This window comes from Glandiceps talaboti, chromosome 11, assembly GCF_964340395.1.
Source record: "Glandiceps talaboti chromosome 11, keGlaTala1.1, whole genome shotgun sequence".
NCBI lineage: Eukaryota > Metazoa > Hemichordata > Enteropneusta > Spengelidae > Glandiceps > Glandiceps talaboti.
This window is the reverse complement of record NC_135559.1, coordinates 21,555,150-21,580,188: the sequence shown is the minus strand read 5'-3', so window position 1 is coordinate 21,580,188 and position 25,039 is coordinate 21,555,150. Positions and strand designations below refer to the sequence as shown.

The following is a 25,039-nucleotide window of genomic DNA, read 5'->3' as shown; positions in this document are numbered from 1 at the left end:
TAGTAAACAGTGTACTGTAATGGAAGGATAGCGTAGTAGTAGTAAACAGTGTAGTATGATGGAAGGATATCGTAGTAGTAGTAAACAGTGTACTGTAATGGAAGGATAGCGTAGTAGTAGTAAACAGTGTAGTATGATGGAAGGATATCGTAGTAGTAGTAAACAGTGTACTATGATGGAAGGATATCGTAGTAGTAGTAAACAGTGTACTGTAATGGAAGGATATCGTAGTAGTAGTAAACAGTGTAGTATGATGGAACGATATCGTAGTAGTAGTAAACAGTGTACTATGATGGAAGGATATCGTAGTAGTATTAAACAGTGTACTATGATGGAACGACATCGTAGTAGTAGTAAACAGTGTACTGTAATGGAAGGACATCGTAGTAGTAGTAAACAGTGTAGTATGATGGAAGGATATCGTAGTAGTAGTAAACAGTGTAGTATGATGGAAGGATATCGTAGTAGTAGTAAACAGTGTAGTATGATGGAAGGACATCGTAGTAGTAGTAAACAGTGTACTATGATGGAAGGATATCGTAGTAGTAGTAAACAGTGTAGTATGATGGAAGGATATCGTAGTAGTAGTAAACAGTGTAGTATGATGGAAGGACATCATAGTAGTAGTAAACAGTGTACTATGATGGAAGGATATCGTAGTAGTAGTAAACAGTGTACTATGATGGAACGACATCGTAGTAGTAGTAAACAGTGTATTATGATGGAAGGATATCGTAGTAGTAGTAAACAGTGTACTATGATGGAAGGACGTCGTAGTAGTAGTAAACAGTGTACTATGATGGAAGGATATCGTAGTAGTAGTAAACAGTGTACTATGATGGAACGACATCGTAGTAGTAGTAAACAGTGTACTATGATGGAAGGATATCGTAGTAGTAGTAAACAGTGTACTATGATGGAAGGATATCGTAGTAGTAGTAAACAGTGTACTATGATGGAACGACATCGTAGTAGTAGTAAACAGTGTACTATGATGGAAGGATATCGTAGTAGTAGTAAACAGTGTACTATGATGGAAGGATAGCGTAGTAGTAGTAAACAGTGTACTATGATGGAAGGATAGCGTAGTAGTAGTAAACAGTGTATTATGATGGAAGGACATCGTAGTAGTATTAAACAGTGTACTATGATGGAACGACATCGTAGTAGTAGTAAACAGTGTATTATGATGGAAGGACATCGTAGTAGTATTAAACAGTGTACTATGATGGAAGGATATCGTAGTAGTAGTAAACAGTGTACTATGATGGAAGGATAGCGTAGTAGTAGTAAACAGTGTACTATGATGGAAGGACATCGTAGTAGTAATAAACAGTGTACTATGATAGAAGGATATCGTAGTAGTATTAAACAGTGTACTATGATGGAAGAATATCGTAGTAGTAGTAAACAGTGTACTATGATGGAAGGACATCGTAGTAGTAGTATTAAACAGTGTACTATGATGGAAGGACATCATAGTAGTATTAAACAGTGTACTATGATGGAAGGATATCGTAGTAGTATTAAACAGTGTACTATGATGGAAGGACATCGTAGTAGTATTAAACAGTGTACTATGATGGAAGGATATAGTAGTAGTATTAAACAGTGTACTATGATTGAAGGACATCGTAGTAGTATTAAAAAGTGTACTATGATGGAAGGATATCGTAGTAGTATTAAACAGTGTAGTATGATGGAAGGATAACGTAGTAGTAGTAAACAGTGTACTATGATGGAAGGACATCGTAGTAGTATTAAACAGTGTACTATGATGGAAGGACATCGTAGTAGTATTAAACAGTGTACTATGATGGAAGGATATCGTAGTAGTACTAAACAGTGTACTATGATTGAAGGATATCGTAGTAGTAGTAAACAGTGTACTATGATGGAAGGATATCGTAGTAGTAGTAAACAGTGTACTATGATGGAAGGATATCGTAGTAGTAGTAAACAGTGTACTATGATGGAAGGATATCGTAGTAGTAGTAGTAGTAGTAGTAAACAGTGTACTATGATGGAAGGACATCGTAGTAGTAGTAAACAGTGTACTATGATGGAAGGATATCGTAGTAGTAGTAAACAGTGTACTATGATGGAAGGATATCGTAGTAGTAGTAAACAGTGTACTATGATGGAAGGATATCGTAGTAGTAGTAAACAGTGTACTATGATGGAAGGACATCGTAGTAGTATTAAACAGTGTACTATGATGGAAGGACGTCGTAGTAGTAGTAAACAGTGTATTATGATGGAAGGACATCGTAGTAGTAGTAAACAGTGTACTATGATGGAAGGATATCGTAGTAGTAGTAAACAGTGTACTATGATGGAAGGATATCGTAGTAGTAGTAAACAGTGTACTATGATGGAAGGATATCGTAGTAGTAGTAAACAGTGTAGTATGATGGAAGGATATCATAGTAGTAGTAAACAGTGTACTATGATGGAAGGACATCGTAGTAGTACTAAACAGTGTATTATGATGGAAGGACATCGTAGTAGTAGTAAACAGTGTACTATGATGGAAGGACATCGTAGTAGTACTAAACAGTGTATTATGATGGAAGGACATCGTAGTAGTAGTAGTAAACAGTGTACTATGATGGAAGGACATCGTAGTAGTAGTAAACAGTGTACTATGATGGAAGGATATCGTAGTAGTATTAAAGAAAGGTGGTAAATTACCAAAGCTAGTCCCAACTTTTGTAAACCATTTACTTCATCCTCCGATTATCACGCTCAGGTGACTGTTAAATTAAGATTGTCAAGGTCTGTATGTATGACTGTGTATTCATTGCATAACAAGATGGTCGGACTAGACTATTCCTTACAGGGCTTACTTCTAGAGATGGCGGGGTAGTATTTATTTTCGCGGTGGCATTTGGATATCCCACTTAATGTTGTATGGTTGTTTCCTTTCCTTCAGATTCCCAATTTTAGAATGAGCATACTACTCGAAAGAGTATACTTTTGTACAAAAAACAGAGCTTGTCTCCAAATTCCATCACGAAAATAAATACTACCTCGCCAACAATAGTAGTAAACCCATGTAGGAATAGTTTAGTCTGAAACTCCGAGTAACGACCCTTATTCCTTGGCCGAAGTATATATATATATATATATATATATATATATATATATATATATATATATATATATATATATATATATATATATATATATATATATATATATATATATATATATATACATTTTGCTAGTTGGTGTTTCAAAAGACATGTTTTTAATATGACGAACTTGAATTATTTCCGTCTGTATGTTCGTAAAACAAAGGCATCGAATTGCTCATTGGGATAAATAAAGTTATTGAATTTAATACATGGAATTACTAAGCTGGTGTTTTCGCCTACAATATTTATAGACCACATCGTGGCTCAAAACGAATTATTCAAGAAATTAGCACTGCAGAAATGCCACTACTTGGATTGACACAAGGAACCATACAGGAAACAAAGGAATAAAATTCATTTAACTTTATTTGTACAAAGTCTAATTTAAATCATAGCCAAACCTAAAGTCAGTCATGGCAATATATCAGTAGTTAAATTTAACATTTTGCTCTTTAGGGTTATCATATGTTTTCTCCAAATGCATGACACTTTCAAATTCTTTGAAATCAAAATCGGTACAATTATCTATATGTGTATACTTTAATTATAGGTATGTAAATACATGATTAGTCTTTCAATGTATACCATCACCATGACAACGCTTGCTAACGTCTCAAATTATTTTGTACCCTATACATAAGAGGATACTAAGAGAGTGGGAGAATTTTTCTTCTTTATCATAGAAGATAGGATACAAGGCTGTGCATTTTAACAGCCAGAGCTAAACGTATAACAGATATTTGTTTCCCTTAACTTGAACTCTACGGAGAAGCTAACAAACAAAAACGACGAACATCTAATTTCAAATACATATCTTTATGCTGCAGATAAATCGATATTTGTCTTTTCAGAATTACATACTCTGTACATGGCCAAGGAAAATATCACAAGAATTTTTAATATTATGATATGATATCACGTGATAGTAATGCGATTGTTTACAACTGACAAAAACAACACAAGATAAGAAATACATGAAGAAGAAAACCAAATGTTTGCTTTTATTTAGGCAACATAATTCCCGTTGTTGAAAGATTGGATAAGTTGCCTTCCATTGTGGTTTTAAGTCTACATGTAACTTATTAAACTAACTATGCTGTTTTAAAAAGCATTACCAGTAAAGGTATATATCGATGAGTTGTAAGACTACAAAAGGAATTTCCATAGATTCAATGATAAGTATCTCTGAGAATTTAAATCAAAGATTTACCAAGGTAATAATTGACAAATAACTTGGCAACACATTTTCTCGCATATGTTACGAGGTGATATGTTTATGTAATCTCTGCGCTCAAAATATCATCTCCAAATATATGTACCTAATCTTTGTTATTAAATGAGTATTGTATCTGGTCTATTAAGAATAAAATAATCATCACATACTGATTCTAAGTGTCGGTGTTCTAAACCTTCGTCCAAATAGTGAAGTTGGCACACAAATTATGTTGTAATACGTCTCATTTAAAGGCGAAAGAAATATGACATTTCAGAAAATCATAATTCTAATTAATGTGATTGGATGTCACTGCAACGTTGAAGCCATTGTCACCTATTCAAAAATGAATGGATACAATAATCGTCATTCATAAAAAGATAATAGAGAATTGTTTTAAGAGGGTTTATTTGTGCGTTCATCATGGTATTTCACGATACGCATCCGTCGAGTGAGTGGTATAGGCAGGAGGTCAGCAGATTGTCTCCATCATTATCTTGTGTAACCAACTAGGCGCTTTCCCAGATCGTTTGCCAAACATAAGTCCTGTGCTCTTGTACGTATGTCCGACAGATCCTATCTTCCCTGGGCTCTGAAAAAAATAACATTAACAGCAAAATTAGCAAACCTATAGTTGTGCCGCCATCATTCAGACACTTGGGCGCAAATATGTTACAAATATACATCACACAAAGTCACATTTTTTGGTGCGTTTTTAAAATAAATCTTCAATAAGCTTAAGAGCAATGATATATTCTAAATGCAAAAATGTAATGAAAGTCTAACATATTCAAACATCAAAGCTGAGAATCTATATTAATGCCTAACTTTTTCAGAAATCATGTTTAGTTTATTCAAACATTATACAGATATAGCCACGAAAGGGCGGGGGAGTTAGGAATGAAAATTGAGAATCAGAAATATATTTTAAAAGAAATGGATGAAACGTTGTCAAAAGAATGCATAAACGGGGAAGGAATATCCTATCCAAGGATATCCATTACTACATATGACGTCACACATGAGGAGAAAGGAATTGTAAGTAAGATGATATTGTCTGTGCTATCATTGAATTTCACTAATGTTGATAAGAATGGATGACACGCTGTATACATTGTCGCTTTTTGGCAAATTATAACAACAATAGTGAACAACAGACTAAACCATTTAGTCAAATGTGTTAATTGATAACTGCTGTTAGCTTGAAGATATTACAAATTAAAACTTTATTTACCAGCACTGCACATATTATTTCAAATCGAATATCATGAAAATGACAAACATGGCACGACTTTCAAGTTTTCAAATTATAATTAATCATTTTTTTCAATTCGTGATTTATCTGCGAGATACGAGCTAACGCTGTGCATTTAACATTCTGTTCTATTTAACTGTAGGTAAATTGAACTAGTCGGAACAGCTATTCAACTTTTAAACCTGCACTGGCTGTAACTGGGGTATTATTTTTGTCAACCGGACACCCAACATTACAGTAATTAAAAAAACCTTAAAATACCAATACATATCCGACATGTATCCATAAGTAGTACCGCAACAAGTTGAAATCGTGATCACATTTTGGTGCGGAACCAAAATCAATATGACTGTGTTGATTGTATACTAAGTCTGTAATGGTCTACAATATGTTGAGTTTGATTCCCCTTTGCCACACATACTTTCACTTATTTGTGCTTGCCAGTATTGTCAAAGAAATCGCTAAATTATATTCAATCCTGTGTATGGCTGTTGAAAAGCATTTAATCTTATGATGAGGAATCTCTCCGGATTATTGTTCAATGTAGAAATTTCAAACATGGTAGGTATTACTTCACAAATTTCTACTGTTCACTTTAGTGACTGTGATAAACTTAAAATCTCAGTGAGTATTTATGCCAGTACATTGTAGTAACTGATCATGACAGCTCCCGAAAGATGGACTACCATGGCCTTCTTATTTGCGATCGTAATAAGAGAAAACAATCCCAACTCGTAGTTAAAGTAGTCAGACATACGGCGCCATCATGTCGATAGATTTAGATTTCTCGTAAATGCTATAATTCATTGACCATTAAAACATTCCCTACATCTTGTAACAAACTAGACCCTAAGAAATAAAGCATATTTCCAAAATCAGGCAGCGCCATACGCCCATTCTATTATTCATAATAAAATGTCTATATTAAGGTATTTTGTACGAAAATTACAATTTAGTGGGAAAATGCAAGGATAGTAGTTTGAAGAAAGCAGCATTCTCCCACTGGGTTGCCCAGGGCTTGGTAGAACACACATAATACAAAAAAATACCAAATACTCCAGTGTAGTGATTGCTAACAGTGGAGGTTCGTTGCTTGTGGACATTCTAACGGTGTGTGTGTGTGTGTGTGTGTGTGTGTGTGTACGTACGCGCCGCCTACATATCTGTCTGTCTGTCTGTCTGTCTGTCTACCAGTGGTGTGTACGTGTATGTGAGTACATGATAACTTTATGTGTGTAACTTCATGTGTGTGTTGTTATTGTTGTTTTTGTCTTAGTCATACCTCAAACTATAGGTTTTAGACACACAAGTCATTGAATAATTTGAAAAACAAACACACAGAAATGGTGAGTCAGGGTGTATTCTAATACAGTTGCTGACTCTTTCGAACTTGAAAGACCATACCCAATGCGAAAAATGCTAAAACAAGACTGGCATGGAAATAGACAATCTAAATAGGAAACGAGCGGATACAATTTATTTGATGAAATGTTGCAGCGGAAGGCAATGATCCTATTATCAGTGACGGTCGGTGCAGGATTTCCGTTGCCACAAATTTGTTCTCATAACAACCATTGTGATGTCTTTAGGGTATATCAACTTACAGAGTCGACATATTCCTGAAGGTGTTCATCTTGGTTTATTTGATTTACTCAAATAGGATATAAGGCGAGCTTGTAATGCTTTAGTAGTTAAGGGTTTCCGATATGGCTTCAGGTATATAAGGTAACAGCTAGCTGGTGATGTATGTGTGGACCAAGTGCATATATGATCTGAGGGAAGGGATTTGTGGGGTGAGAAATAGAGCAATTGTTAATTGGTGATGTGGTGAGATATTGAAAAACATACAAGAGAGTCAGAGTAGAGGGAGGAAGGGGCTGACAAAGAGATAATGAGCGGAAAGCAACTATCAATGGCGGATGGCGAGAGAGAGAAAAGCGAGAATTGTAGAGACAGAAAGACATAGCGAAGAGATAGAGACAGGGAAAGAATCTAGATCCAGATAGACAGGGTTACAGAGACAATGCAGAGAAAAAGAAGTGTGAAAGAAAGATGGAGAGGAACACCGTGAAGGCGGGAGAGTTGGGGGGCGGCAGATACAAACAGACAGACAGACAGACAGACAGACAGACAGACAGACAGACAGACATAGACAGAGACAGAGATGCAAAATGAGTGAAAGGGAGTAACCAAGCCATGAGTCTACAGTTGACGTTTCAGTTTTGTTTAGTCAACTAAATTCCCATGTTCAAGTATCTTTGGTTCAAGTATCCTTGTTTCAATAGCAAGAATTTAAATTAAAGGCTTTGACAATCGGCCATCTGGCATTACAATTCAAGGCAACGGAGTACTATCAAAGATTTGATGCTATACATATGCACCTGTGTCATTATTATTACGTTTATGTTTAGACAATATCGATTATAAATTTAAGACTATGTCAATCTTACAAAATGAATAGACGACAATTATTTAACATCCGGTCTGTGTGTCTGCATGGTTCATAATAAACATGACATTTGCTCTCTAGCTTTTAGTTAAGTCATGATCACGACACATTTCCTGATATATCAATACCACTGATATTTACTGAAATTACTGAAAATTAATATAAAAATTGACAAATAAGCATAGACTCAGTAATTTCCTCAGCACACTTAGTTATAATTCAGTGATTAAATGCCAACAACTGTTATATATTAACATTCACACGAAATATGAACTGGGATACTTAGAAGATTCAAAGTAGTTGGCACTTAACAAAGAGTGTATATTTGAAAGCAGACAGTGTTTACAGTGTGAGTTGTTGGACTGACTGACTGACACATCTCTAATACTAATTAACTACAGGCTTTGAAGATATACTGTGTGGCATGTTTAAACCTTACGCGGCTTAGTGCGATATACTAGTGTCACGTTCTACGATAAGTAAGCTAGAACCGTATTAACAAATGTAATGTAAATAAGCCCATCCGCCATGGTAAAGGTCACGCAGAGATTGCCATTTGAAGATGAATTTCCAGTCTCTGCCTTGTTCACTCATCATTGGTTCTTGACCGGAATTACTGATCATGATGGCCAGTCAACAGATATGCTACTAAGTCTTACTCAGCTAAAAGTATGGTTGGGTAGAGGTGTCCTACCCGTAACAGAAATAACAGTTGGACAGAGGTGTTAACATTTTGGACAGTGTTGTATGAAAGTATCAGGCTGAACGTTTACAATGTCGAACATTCCATCGCTCGTACGACATACACATACCAAATAGAAGCAACTTTCTAAGCAACTATTTCTCATGATTTTATATCAACTTTCAAATGGAATTGTAGTTGACAGAGCTGTCATTGTGCTTTGAACTTACCCGAGGCAAATGGCAAAGGGTAAATATTCACAGAATCATCATGGCATAAGTTTGTTTCCTGTGTATTATATGTTCATGTTTAATTAATCACATTGTCTAATCTCCAACTCCAACTCCAACTCTAACTGCAGTTTCATGTTTCAAAAATTCAACCTTTGCTTTACTTTATTCAACCTTTGCTTAAAATAAATACTGTCGATGTTACGTGTTCTGTAGATCTATTTGATACATATAGGAAACTTATATGTCAGAGTTGACTGTTTCTAATCAATAAAATCTATATCTACTTAAGTGAAGTATCAAACATGACACGTGTAGCGATAGGGGGGATTTGAATGTATTGGTAAAGGCATAAAATCGTTATCTAAGTTGAGCCAATTAATTGTGATTATAAATCCCTGTAAAGGCTAAGGCAGGACACGTTGTCGATTCATCGAAGTGGAAATATGGAAATACTAAAACAACACACGTTACATTTTTCAAAGGATGGATATCACAAAAAGGTTTCTATCGAGTAGTAACGAGTCAAACAGTGTTACGTATTATTTGTTTCAGAATTCTTTCCATAACTCCAATGTTCACATTATCTTTATTCGAAAATACGCAATCTGGACTTGTATCGTTTTGAGATGTGAGGCTAAGCTTCTTCTCGTGACTTGTACTTCTTCTGATTGTATGGAAGTATGTATTTAAAGGATATATACATGGGTTACACACCAGTCCAAAATATTAAAGTTTTCCTATCACTCACATAAAGTTGGTAGTAGGGTGACGTGAGTGTGTATTATCTCTCCTTGTGTGGTTGAATTGGGAAGGGGATATAGTGTTCATTTTAGTTGTAAAATGTTTTCAAGTAAAACTCTTTGCCGATTATCTAACACGTTCTTAAATTGCATCCACTCAACGGCATACACCAATGGCATTGAGACGATGTCAGAAGGTGAAGTAGATATGTAACGTACGCCTGATTGTACAAGTTCATCACATTCGCCGAGTTCCCACTTTGATATATTTTACGAACGCTATAGCCTTACTGAATATTCACTTCTCGTCCTTCGATCGTCGATCGATTCTGTCCATTTATCCACAAATACTTCAGACTCGACATCAATCGAACACGGTGCAAAAATCTGGCTTATTCTGTTTATTGAAGTTTGCATTTTGGCAGACATTCCACAAGAATTTCTTTAGGAACTTTCGTCTAGACGGCAGCGTCAACGACTTTTGATTTCAATATTTATCATCGTCTTGAACATCTGCCTAACGCATTCACCGTTATCAGGCAAATTAGGTTTTATGTCGTCAAGGCGGCTACTTATAAGACAAAGCTCTATCACACCTGATAATTGCGAGACAGAAACCTGATAATGGTTATCCTGTGTAAGGACTTAGCTCATCGGGGACTTTTGACACATGGAAGATACGGGCTTTGGTGCAGAGACTACCGTCGGTTTGAAAACATATAACTAAAACACATTAACAAAGTAACAAACCAACATAAAACATGCACAATTGTTTTTTGACATTTGCTGATATAGTTGTTCACTGAAAACGTATCAACTTAGGTAACATGATGTAGTGGGGTCGATAGTTCAATTGTTATAATTGTTCTGGAGACCCAAGAAAAATAACAAACCCAGAATCATGAATTATGATTGATAATAATTAATCATGCTGTAGACAGATTAGACTAGTTTTATAGGTCTGTACCCTAATTCTATTAACCGTACTGCGATAATACACAGAGTACATTGTGCTAATATCAACAGACTCTACAACATGTGATAAATATATATGCATGGCATAAAAATATAGAACGACCCTTTTTTCACTTTAGTAGGAAAAATAATGAGCAGCTGGTGTATAACCGCTAGAAAGAAAATCAATAATTTGGACTTGACACTTGACGACATTATTGTATTTATATCGAACGAATTGAATTGTAGACGCCTTATCATGCCAGGGACATTCGGAAGTAATGCTGGTAAACTATTAGGGTTCGCGACCTATCTATAGAAACTCCAATGCAAATGAAATCGTCAGCGGAAAAGCTGACATTGAAAGATAAAAAAATCATGATATAAACAAGAATGTGTACGATAAATAGACTTGTAAAGTTGTAGATTTATTTACTCCTGTTTATGTAACGATACATGATACATATGTGGACTCGGATTGCAAAACTTCCAGGAAAATGAAACATGCACGAAAAAATTGACGTTAGAATATGAAAACCCTGTTATAAAGAAGATTGTATAAATTGTATATCTTACTTACTTTTGCTACAATACCAGTATATGGACTTGAATTACATAGTGATTTTTGCAGTCTTGTTAAGGGATCATCTACGCTTCTTTCATATTCTGCGTTGACATGGAGAACAGCGCTAAATATAATTACTGTAAAAACTACGGCCAGTGTAGATGTCATCTGAAAGTTAAAATAAGAAAACTGTCCTTAAAATATATTGTTTATTAGACTAAGGAAAGCATTGAATAATAACATGAAATAGAAATATATAGAAACAATTACCATTGTATTCAACAGGTTTTATTTATTGCAATCGAATTAAGATGTTATGAAGAAGTGAAGCAGTAGAATAGTATGACAGGTTAACAAATAAATTAACAAAAACAGTTGAAATAAAACGAATAACCTGTCAAGTAGAAATGGATAGTAAACAAACAAACAAAATATGCACGCACACACACACACATATACATACATACATACATACATACATACATACATACATACACACACATATTACATACATACATACATACATACATACATACATACACACACACACACATACATACATACATACATACATACATACATACATACATACATACATACATACATAAACACACACACATACATACATACACACATACATATATACATACATACACACATACACACACACACACATACATACATACATACATACATACATACATACGTCCCATGATAGATATGTAACATAGAAATACAGTCAATGAGAATTGTGTATTGTACAGAAAAGAAACTACACCCGAATGATAGCTTAAGTATGTAACTGTATATATACATGGTTATTATATCTCTAAAAAAAATCATTTACAGTAATGCTTATAAATATATAGAACATGTAGAATTTCTTTTTGCACGTAACATTTCATCTTGACCCTGGTTACCCACATCCAAAACGAGAGCAGTCATTCAATTGAATAACATCGCGAATCGCAATATCTAAAAGTAGTTTTAGAGATATCATTAATATCTTCTGAAAATTCGTGTTTTTAAAAGATCAAATACATTAGGGAAAAACACATCAAAGCGAATCTTACAACACAACCGTCATCAAATTACTTGAAATTACAACAAGCAAAATATATGCATCAATTTGAGTCCTTTATTATGTTGAAAATTTAGTTTGCCTAAAGCATTCATACTAAAATAAAACACCAGCTGGTCCACGGTGTGTCTTAATTAATGGCTATATACGATACATAGTTTTCTAGCAGTAATCATAGCATGATTGTTGTGTACCAGAGTTTGTTTCTGTATCCTTAAAAAACCACCATACACAGGCAAAATTAAGAAGATAGAAATGTGTTTGTTTTTAGAATAGCTGAACTTAATGAGTTGTCTGTTGAATTTTCGTAAAATTTTCTCTTTGATGGCCATAGAGTTTGTCCAATGATAGGCTGACAATGAAGACGGCTTTCATGAATACGGTATCATGTTTTACACTACACGAAGTACCAAATAACATCGATACTCGCAATGCCTGCGAGTGTAAACTTAACAAGGGGAGTTATTTATGGAAAACATTAGAATCCAACCGTCGGTTCTAAAGTCATGATGTCCAGGCTTCCTGTGTAGAGAATCAAAGTCGTAACAGTGTATTTTTGACGAAAAATATAAACGCGAAGTTATTTCGTGAATGAATTCTCAGAAACTTTTACTCTGATTTTGACGAAAACTGTATCTGAATATTTTTTTAAAGATTATGTTATTATTAATTTGTATTGCATTCTACTGCCAGTGGTTATCAAATTATGTAATTTCACACCCCAACCGTCAATCTACAGCGATTACAAATGCTCGACGCCGGAAAACTGCAAGATATTCTTGTAAATGAGACATTTGGATAAACATTCTTATTACATTGCCACCTTATATTACTATGTTTAGAGAATCCTTAAGATACGGGTAAAATATGTAAATTAAAAAAATAACGAAGAAACAGACATATTTATAATCTTTAAGAAGCAGCAAGATATGACAATTATTCAATTGCTTAAAAATCAGGACAAGCACGACTTTACCAACTAAACCTACAGATATCTTACTAACATCGCTATATTTTATTATCTGGTTCATCAAATATCTTCCATAACATTACTAAATCTTATCGTTTTGGTTGAAAAAAAGGTCTTACAAACCTTGCTACATTTAATCATCAAAATGGCAAAGAATGAAGAGAATTATTTTTTTTATTTTAATCCATTGAGACGTGCCTGAAAAAATAGCAGCGTTAGTAAGATTTTTGGTATTCAAGACGATGAAAGAATGTTGGCAACATTTTGGTAGTACTAGACAGTGTTTCCTTGGTACAAGTCAACTACTTCCATTGTATTAACATTGTGAGAGATTTTCTATGCGCCAAATCTAAAATTGCCAAAGTTTGTTTCACACTAAAAAAACACGTTCTAGGTAAGTATGAAATAACTTTGTACAACTATACATGAAATGAAATGAATACATGTCAGTAATCCGTAGGTGAACATCGTTACATTCCTATAAATAACATTCAATCTAAACCCGTGCTTCCATTCAAAACGGTAAAACGGTACATGGAGGATTCAATTCAATCCTCATAATGATAAGTGTCTACATGTTCATGCATTTGTATATAATGGTGTACAATACATACAATTGGGGGTTCCATACGAAGAAGAAATACACTTGACGTATTACCTAGAGTACAAACGAGTACTTCATTTCGTTTCTAGCAATAGTGTCTAGTTGTTGTGTGTATTCAACAGTGTTTCGATTCAGCAAACTGATAATGTGCCACCTGAGTCTTCTTCAATGTCCACAGTCCTCTATCACAAACATAGCATTTAACTTATTACAGACACAAAGGAAGTATAGACGTTTAGTTTTCAGTCTCATATTTTGGGTAACTTCAGATTCTCAGATAGCTCTAGAAATGTGTCGCATAGAGAAACAAGGAAGTAAATCTCAAATCGTTGACAAAAATGGTTAGATAAAAATATATTACCTTTGACAATAGATTGTACAAATAGTTCATGCCAGCCGTAAAATAATCGCGGTCGGACTGGAACAGTATCAGACTGGTTCTTGTCTCTATCAAAGGTTATCTCTGAATTAAAGTCTGGGAGATAACTATGTTTTATAATATGTTTATCATAATGGTATGTAGTATGACTACGCCCCGGAAGGCAGATAATGATGTCGATGCTAGGATAAATGCGACATTAATTTGTATCCCCCAGCCTTATTACAGTCGTCGCCAGAGCTCACGAAGAATAAATAACGAAGTTGTGTTTAGCTAGTTAGTTATTCCTACACGAAAAAAAAGAATGTTTGAATTATAACTAACTTAGCGTATAGTTTACCCACTCTTTTAGCATCATATGCATTGTAAACACAAGCAGCTTTTATATGATCAATTAATGGTGATGTATGCGTCACCCATTGATGCAAATACGACCTACATGATGTTTTAAAATATGAATTTACCCAAAATCAATTTTGTGCTTCTGAAGTCAATGTTTTAGATTCAAAAATTATGCGTACATTTTTAAATATATCTAATTTGCTGATAGTCAGCATACAACAAAGCAGGACTAATTCGGATTACTTGTATATGTCAGACACCGACCTTGCGTTCAGAAAGTACGGAGGGACCTTGCAAGGAAATGTCTATTATTGTCAACTTTTAATCTTTAATGACTGGTGAAGTAATGGAAAGACAGGCAACACAATAGTTGAGAGCCCTTTTTCTCAAAGTCCTTGATATTTCACGCTTGACTTCTTCATTCGTACACCGTACATATTGATTGGACACAATGTATGAATTTATTTAATAATTCCATGTCATATTCCTTGCTAGTTTATGTTGAAAACAGGAATAAAACAATTCGTATTTATGAAATCCGTGAATATATCAACTTGCTACCATCCAAAAGTAGTCAAATCGTCTTAATTAACTGTCAGAATTTGAGAAATTTCTTATATATGTACCAGAATACTACCTAAGAATTCTTAAGCCTACTTTCCGTTATCTTTGAAATCGACAACCGCATTGATGTTGAAAGGAAAACTATTGTCTTCGTTAGAAAAAAATTAAAACACCACAAAGTAGCCTGAATACTGTTGAAGGGTCTTATTTCATATCGTGTACATTTCCTCATGGATGCGAACCACGAAAAGTCATTTTCACCAATCTTGGCATCACACGATCTTTCTAAAACAGGTTCTATACAAACGTTGACATAAGAGGCCAGTTGTACACTCAAGCGAGGCTTTATTGAAAAAAAATAAATATCACGAACTTCTTTTACGCTCTTACAACCGGCCTCAGCCTAGATTCAAGGTGTACAGAGCTCTCAATTGTTTTTATAATAAGTGTGTATGGAATGTTTCTCCTCAGCCGAATATATCAGTTTTTAAAACTATTTTCTAAAAGAGGTCGCAACATTAATGATCGTGAACATTATTTCTTCTCTGTACTTTAGCTTTTTAAGAAGTAGAGCTAAGATAAAAACCTGTCTCACTTTAGACCCCCTTCCTTCAAGTACGAAAATACTGCCTTACCGTCTGCAGAAACTCTGAGAATAGGAAACTTTAGATCTTCAAAAGCTGACGTCCTAGTGCAACTACCTATCGTTTATACTGTGATTGACACCACCACAATTTACATATACACATTTTGCGACAACGAGTCAGGTATAAAAGATGATACCTCACCCACGCCAATCCTCCCACTAAACTATTTCATTTATTTATAATTGTGTCCAAATGTCATCACGGTACCGGGAAACATTGTCAAAATAAAAACCCCGCGGTCGTATCTCCATTCTAACTTCAAAACCAGGGAATTGTGGAGGACAATGACTTAAATAACATTCATTATACTCACGGTGGTGCCCTGATGACTGAAGTTGTTCATCAATAAACAATTTATTGGAGCCAGATGTCGTTTTCCCATAAGAAATAACACAAACGCCAACGGGGTTAAATGCATGTTTTATCTAAGGTACATTATCTTTATGTAATGATAAATAATCATTCATTACTTTAACTGTCTAAACTATCTAAACCCAACGAATAGTCTACTATATACGTTCCTGTGGTTAAACCAGTCTATGTGTCTTGAGGCAAGCGATACCGAACACAGACCATAAATATCCTAAAAGGTCAACTGAATCATACCTCTAGGATCTAGGACGAACACCTATTTACTGTTTTAGTTTCAGATAAATGTACTTACTAAAGTTTATTTGTGAGAGAGACAATACATTCGGCCATTTTCTCAATCTTACGTCAGAAAAATGTAATACTGTAACAGTACTATATGGTGAAGCAAAATACAGACACAAACATAGACATAGACATAGGCACATACACATCACAGAGCACAGAGACACAGACACAGACACACATACACAAACAAATGACTTTGTTTGATTTTTCTATGAAACAACAAAACTATGTGACACTGTATATTGTTCTAATATATGTTCACCACAAAATGCATAGATTTATAGCTTAACCGGTAACGAGTTCAATGTTTAGAACTTAAACAAAACATGTTAAACAAGTTAATCCCCAACTGAGCGCAAAACAATGACTAACCATTTGAAATTCGCTGACATAAACTTGTCAAATGATTTCAGCTTATGGTTTAAGTTTGACAAAAAATATCAGACGGTCTTGTTGATATGTTGGCGATATATGCTTTATTTCAAAAAAATAACAAGATCGTTTACCATTAGATGTTTTGCTTTGTACGAAATAATTTTCCCCAAAACTCTGCTTAAATACACTTTCTCATATTGTCTCGATGATTTGTTCACTTTTAAATGGTGGCCATGTATGACATTGATGTCAGCTACTATTACTGTTTAATATAATTTGTTGTAATTTTGCCAATTGTCACGACTATGATCAAGTTGGTTTATATCAGCTTTACGATTAGGTTCAGTACTCACACGAAATCAAGTTAATCAGGAAGTACGTATAGGATAAAACTACGGTGAGCCTAAAGAGATTGCGACGGTTCAATTTTGCTTGAATAATTCACTATTAATGTTCTTGCACTATACCTTAAACAACACCACGTATAGTATGTTCGTCAGAAATGAAAGGCCTATGAACCTCTGCTGTTGTATACTTTGCTGGAACAAACTTACCCTTTGTTTGTAAACTAATACAGAAAAAATGGGGGTCACCATACAATTCAATGTCTTTGAATAGAGAAAACAGGTATCTCAAAACTAATTCATGTTATACTTCAAAATGGCAACCAAATGTGTTAACTGTTTAACATGATAAAATGAAAATGATAAACAGTTACATTTCTGTCATGATTTCTAAAGGATCAGCAAAAGGCTTTGATATGGCAAATCGTTTCGCTCATTCGAGCTACTTTGACATTCCTGATAATGTCCGAAAGGCGTATTTTTTAATAGTGATTGTCCTCAAAATAGAACCACAAAATTCAGCGATAAAACCGATTTTATATATTGGTCTTTTAAATTACTTTAAGCTGTGAAAATATCAGTAAATGTCTTTATACTCAATGTAAATTTTGTTCATTCTATAGAAAAAAATTCACGCACTGTGTAAAGCTGGAAATATTGTAACGAAGCCTTCAGGCAAAGTTTTATTGAGATAAACGCAGAATATGTCAATATTTTCGTCCGCAAATTCACTGATGTCTTATATTGAAGAATCAGAAAGGATATCTGTTATGTAAATACATTTGGAATTACAGACCAGATTAGTATTTAAACAGTTTCCCTTTAGGGAAAGTAAGCTTAAGAATCCAAATTGAACGAAATTGTCACAATTCAAAGGAATAAAATAACGCGGTAAAATAAAATCGCGTGCACGAGATGAAAGCATCACATTGAAACTCCAAGAATTAAGTAAAGACTTGAATGTTGTATAAGGTTAAACGACTCATATTGTCTCCTGATGTTATTACTCTTTTGTCATTATCTATTGAATGGCATCATTGCAATTTCAAAAACTTGCTGCACGAACGAGTTAGTCTTAAAATGACAACGAGTCGCTGGGTTTAATGATATCATTATTTATCAATGACTTTCGGACGTCATTGACATTTCAAAAATAATTAATAATGGTTTTTAGGTTTTTAAAAAAACAACTCAAAACGGTGACCATTAATGGTGAAATAAAATGGGCTACATGATTAAAATGTCTGGAAAAAGACACGACAATTGATAAAAAGAATTGTATAGCTATAGTAAAAGTAATTTCTGAAAACACAGAACAAATGGTAAACTATAAATATAAAAGTTTTAAGACACAGTTACAAAAACACATCTGACATGAAATAACAACAAAAAGATTACTGAACGAAGACACTACTGGTTCAACTTGATACAATACACGACAGGACTGTTTTCAATACGTTTTGTTCTACACTTGAATGTGATCTTTGTTTTATAGCGGGTTTTATAGCAATGTCAATGGCTGTCAGGAACAAGGTGGTGAGGTTTTAGCTGTACATTAACAATCCTAGAACCAAACTGACAATAATTTACACCTTTTGCAATCATAGGAAATGACACGCGATGTCAATTGGTGGTGTAGCATGTCGCCATCATGAAATGAGTTATTTAGATATCCTTGGAATATTCATGAATGCAATTGATTCTATTTGTAACAGGCTTTTACTTTTTAAAGCCAGGATTTCGTAGAACGTTATTGACTTGGATGGGTGTAACTTAACACTTTAGCAATGTACCATTTGATATACACACAATGCCACAGGGCTCACTTGAATAATTAATTAGTAATCCATGTAGCTGCAATAAAGTTACCTTGTATATATAACCATATATGCTCGGTTAAGATTGAATACTATATATCTTAAGATTGTACATCATAGCCGTGAAGTCATCTGGTTAACAAGCTAAAGGAGAATACAAACCTATACGATATTGACTTACATATACCTAGGGGCCTTTCCTGTGATTTCATGAAACGGAACAATCAACTGACATTGTACCTTCAGCTATCATGATACGAGAAGCGAAACACTCATTTCGTTTCATAATCTTTTATACGTCATATCGAAGGTTCGAGTATTGGAAATGACTTTAACATATTGATATTTAATGTCAATTGCTGTAGTGTATTTTTGTAATATGTACAGTGTATTCCACTACTTCATTTCTTTCCAAACATGTACACTGACTTATACTTGACGTACACAGCTTCTGTTTGGATCAATTCTGTATATTATATTTCATGGAAATCCTGGTATCGAAGAACCAACGACTCTTAGTACGAGTTGCCACCTTATGATTTTATTACAAATGAAGGTCATGTTGTGGACCAGCCTCTCTGCGCAGCCATCTTGTTCATCAGTGTTCCAGACTCTCCGAGGTTGCCGGAAGCCAGAGGGAGTCTGGGTAATCGAGACTAAGGATAAACTAACCTTATTTAAAGCAAATCACTTGTCTAATACGCATGTCTGGACGAAGTGCTTTTTGTTTGTTGACAAATAATGGCCATGTAAACTCTTAATCGTCCCATTTTCAGGCCACCATGTTAGGTATGGCTTATTTGTATGTCGGCAAAGTTTACATAGGGCAATGTCTTTCGTAAATCTTTTAGCGTGTCCACAGTTCCTGGCTATTTTGTTGTAACGTAGGACCCCGGCCGAGGCACGCGTGTGGGAATATATGACGATTACTACATTCAAAAAAAAAGAAAGGACAGGAAAGGCTGTTTATATTATAAGTTTGTCAACATTTGTACTATTGGTATGTGTTAGACTTTTAAAAAAATGCTATATGTTAATTTGTTGAGAATATCTATGTTAACCTGTTGAGAATTGCTACATGTTAAACTGTCGAGAATTGCTACGTGTTCATATATCTTAAATTGTTGAGAATTGTTTTATTGAGATTTGCTACATGTTAAAATGTTGAGATTTACTACATGTTAAACCTTTGAGAATTTCTACATACTAAACTGTTGAGAATTGCTACATGTAAACTTTATCACAATGTAACGAAGGAAAGTTACAATCAGATCGTTTACCTTTACAATTAAATCTTCAATCCCTTACTTAAACAATTGATGTGCACTGACCTTGTCCATAGATATCAATTATTTGAACAGATGGTCATTAAACGTACACACAACACTGGATATGTCTAATCAGGAATAGTCTAGGTGAATTAATGAGTATTTGTCCTACAGTAGATAATTGCAACACAAGATATATCACCTTACAGGTACACATTCAAGATATATATATCATTATAGATAAGGACAGAAATAGACACAATACCTTGACAACTCAAGACAACATGAAATATGATGTGTTTCCGGTCAACATAAACTAGTCATTGAAACAAATTGCGTCGTTGACAATTCCTGACATTGTACCTTGCCCCTGTAATTGAAATCAAGTTGTGATAAAACCCGATAATCTATAGAACACCATGGGTGTTAGTTTGGTTGATCAATCTATCGTTGAAATGTCATTTCCAATGACAAGGGCTACATGGAAAACTGAAGTACGTTATTGTCCATCAGTGACAGGGAATACTTGCCGAGGCTGGGAATTGAAGCAACAGGGATCGTGATTTCGGCTGTGGTGTTAATAGTCGATGGGACCGTAAGGAGTGTTCTATATTTTGTATATTGTGAGTGGGAATGATACCATTACAATGCAGTCTTCGCCCGATTTATACACGTGCGCCTCAGGGTCCAATATTAATGCTACGAAAACCTAACAAGTAACTAAGGTAGTTCAAACAGAACTCTGTTTATAAGCAGAAATTTATGTAATTTACGAAAGATATTACAAGTGAATTTTGGCGCCTGTTTTTAAAAGTGTTAGGGTACGATAGTTTGCCTTTATCAGATATACAATGTAGATGAAAATTAAACGGAATGACGTTGATTTCCCTTCCAGACTCGTACCTTAAATTCTGAAGGCAGTCACGACATGCTAAAAACACAACGCTACTTTTCATTTTAAAAGCTGTGTGATTCCTAAATTATGTTTTGACAGATTTCCGATTATGAACTCATATTTTCCGAGTAAGTTATTTTACACTAAAAGCATATACTTGCAGAAGTAAAGGTTTTTACCATAGTTACGATTCAATGGTGGGAAAAATCTCAAGCAGTGTTGATACATCGAATTGACAGCAAGTTTGCACTTCTCTTAATAACATCCAATGCTTTTAAATATCATCGGTGTATGTAGTAATGGCGAAGTAAAGCAATAACATTTTATGGGCGTAAAATGTTGTTGTTGCCACCCTGCGGCAAGCGTCTCACATAGTGTTCCAAAATCAATATTTTTAATGCTATGGAAATAATTGGAGATGAAGCATAGACAATCGAGCGAAATTCACAGAGCGTGATGAGGACATCGTGAGAAGAATCGCCTCGGTCAAGGAACAGAAAAAACGTACACCCGCTACAGTAGGGCACAGTGAAACAGGAGTTGACCCGCAATGTTGACAAACACACAGTAAAGAGTTCATGAAATGGTTAATAGAAATGCAAACTATATTAGCTGATTAAAGTTTTAAACCACAATAAAAAGGTTTACATCATATGTATTGCATTTCATTTAGATTTGTTAGGTCATATTTCTATTCTATGCCATACGTGTAGCACGTAAATGTACCAATATACATCACACGGACAGCGCCGTCTGTTTTGTTAGGGTGGTTACGTCACCTATAAAACCGTTGCGTCAATTTAGACCAGATTTAAACTGAATGCCTTCCCTAAGGGCAAAACCATAGATTTTTGGACATACACACATATAATAGGAATGCTATTTCAACTATATGAAACTATATGTGTGCTTTGTCATGGTTGTTGTACATGCCAAATTATATGGAATTTGAAGCATGCTTTCCAAAGATATAGCTTAATTACTGAAGATCATTAAATATTCTAATTACTCATTAAAATTAAAGGCTATGTCAACAAATTTTTGCGCATGGTTATGGTTGGTATATGCACCACATTATATGAAATGTGAAGCTTGCATTCTTAAGATAAAGCCTAATTACCGAAAATCATTAATTATGCAAATAACCCATTAACACTAAAAAAACTATGCCAACAGGCTTTCACATATGTATATATGGGGATGGCGAGAGTGAGAGGGTGGATCGCTTTGTGTACAACATTATACTCACATCTACTAATGCTATTCCATAACTTGCACTACTGATGGAGTTTAGTCTAAATCTCAAATCTGATGTAAAAGTAATTAATTGATTAATTGGACATAACTCACAATTCACAACAACCTTTACGTACGAAAGGACTTTATATGGAAAGCCACAACTGACTTAAGTGTGCAATTACTATAATTGTATGTGCAAATACTATGTTATTATGTGCATTCAATAGTTTATTATGTACTTACCTTAAGTTATTATGTGCATACTGTATCATTCTATGTACAGTTACTATTATTGTATGTGCAAACACTATGTTATTATGTGCATTTAATAGTTTATTATGTACAGTTACTATTATTGTATGTGCTAACACTATGTTATTATGTGCATTTAATAGTTTATTATGTACAGTTACTATTATTGTATGTGCTAACACTATGTTATTATGTGCATTAAATAGTTTATTATGTACAGTTACTATTATTGTATGTGATAACACTATGTTATTTGCATTAAATAGTTTATTATGTACAGTTACTATTATTGTATGTGCTAACACTATGTTATTATGTGCATTAAATAGTTTATTATGTGCAAATATTAAGTTATTATGTGCATACTGTATTATTATATGTAGTTACTATTATTATATGTGCGAACACTATGTTATTATGTGCATTAAATAGTTTATTATGTGCAAATATTAAGTTATTATGTGCATACTGTATTATTATATGTACAGTTACTATTATTATATGCGCTAACACTATGTTATTATGTGCATTAAGTATTTTATTATGTGCAAATCTTAAGTTATTATGTGCATACTGTATTATTATATGTACAGTTACTATTATTATATGCGCTAACACTATGTTATTATGTGCATTAAGTATTTTATTATGTGCAAATATTAAGTTATTATGTGCATACTGTATTATTATATGTACAGTTACTATTATTATATGCGCTAACACTATGTTATTATGTGCAAATATTAAGTTATTATGTGCATACTGTATTATTATATGTACATAATGTATTATTATATGTACAGTTACTATTATTATATGCGCTAACACTATGTTATTATGTGCATTAAATAGTTTATTAAGTGCAAATATTAAGTTATTATGTGCATACTGTATTATTATATGTACAGTTACTATTATTATATGCACTAACACTATGTTATTATGTGCATTAAATAGTTTATTAAGTGCAAATATTAAGTTATTATGTGCATACTGTATTATTATATGTACAGTTACTATTATTGTATGTGCTAACACTATGTTATTATGTGCATTAGATATTTTATTATGTGCAAATATTAAGTTATTATGTGCGTACTGTATTATTATATGTGCAGTTACTATTATTGTATGTGCAAACACTATGTTATTATGTGCATTTAATAGTTTATTATGTACTAACCTTAAGTTATTATGTACATACTGTATTATTCAATGTACAGTTACTATTATTGTATGTGCTAACGCTATGTTATAACATTAACTCGATAGTATATTATGGACAGACTTTAGGACATTATGTGCATACTCAACATAGTACTATCATTGTACGTGCACAGTATTTTCATTACAATATGTGATTATTTTTTTGCATTTAATATGCATACAGCCTTCCCATGATGCAATATGGCTAAACTGAGCATGCCCAATGACCTGGAACAAATTCTTAGAGCAGTTGTTCATAATCATAAGCAGGCAACTTGAAACAGATCTTTCCTTTTCATCATGGAAAAGCAACATTCTTCAATGGCTGATTTACTTTTTAGGCTGAACCTAGGCAATCTGGTTGACAAATTTGAAGAGGAGAAGATTACTCCAGCACATATTTGTCAATTATCGATCGCTGACTTTCATTCATTGGGTATGCACAACTCTCAGAATATAATGGCATTACGTATTTTGTGTGTGTCACATGGGTCAAAACCTCCAGTTAAGATGCATGAAGGATATGGTCCACCACAGTATTTTATACCTAGAGACATCCTACAAAACCACTTGGAAGAAGGATTCATGATATCTGAAATAGCAACTATGTTGTCAGTGTCTGAGAGAACCATCTACAGGAGAATGCAGACATATGGACTAAGTAAAATGAACTTTTCTGGCATATCAGATGACGATCTTGATTTCCTTGTCCATCAGCTTGCACAACAATATCCTAACTGTGGTGAGAACATGGTAAAATGTCTTCTCAAGGAAAAATTTGGAGTAAAAGTTCAACGCATGCGACTACGTGATAGCATACATAGGGTTGATGATGAGGGAGTGCATGCTCGGAAGAAAAATCGACTACGCCGGCGGGTGTATAATGTAAAAGGCCCCAACCAATTGTGGCATGTGGACACAAATCATAAACTCATACGTTGGTGTTTGGTCATAATTGGTGGTATTGATGGCTTTAGCCGGTTGCCTGTGATGTTGGAATGTAAAGATAACAACAAGGCAGCCACTCTCCTTGAGTGTTTCAAGAAAGCAGTAAGCAGCTATGGTGTTCCCAGTAGAGTAAGATCTGATATGGGACTTGAGAATGTCAGTATTGCTGACTACATGATACAGACACGAGGAGCGAATCGAGGTAGTATGATCACAGGAA

General features: G+C 34.2%; 1 protein-coding gene across 2 annotated transcripts in view; it reads right to left on the bottom strand.

The window, feature by feature from the left end:
- Window positions 1-3,535: 3,535 nt before the first annotated feature.
- LOC144442526 (uncharacterized) overlaps window positions 3,536-25,039 on the bottom strand; it is a 36,118-nt gene continuing 14,614 nt past the window's right edge. Inside the window, exons 1-3 of one of the 2 annotated variants that reach the window (XM_078131892.1) lie at window positions 14,248-14,325; window positions 11,247-11,399; window positions 3,536-4,945 (exon numbers count right to left, since the gene is read on the bottom strand). In XM_078131892.1, the coding sequence (XP_077988018.1) occupies window positions 4,826-4,945; window positions 11,247-11,399; window positions 14,248-14,277 (303 nt within the window). In that variant the 5' untranslated portion in view covers window positions 14,278-14,325 and the 3' untranslated portion in view covers window positions 3,536-4,825. Of the gene's footprint in view, window positions 4,946-11,246; window positions 11,400-14,247; window positions 14,326-25,039 lie in introns of those variants that run through there. The other variant, XM_078131893.1, reaches the window with a different exon arrangement.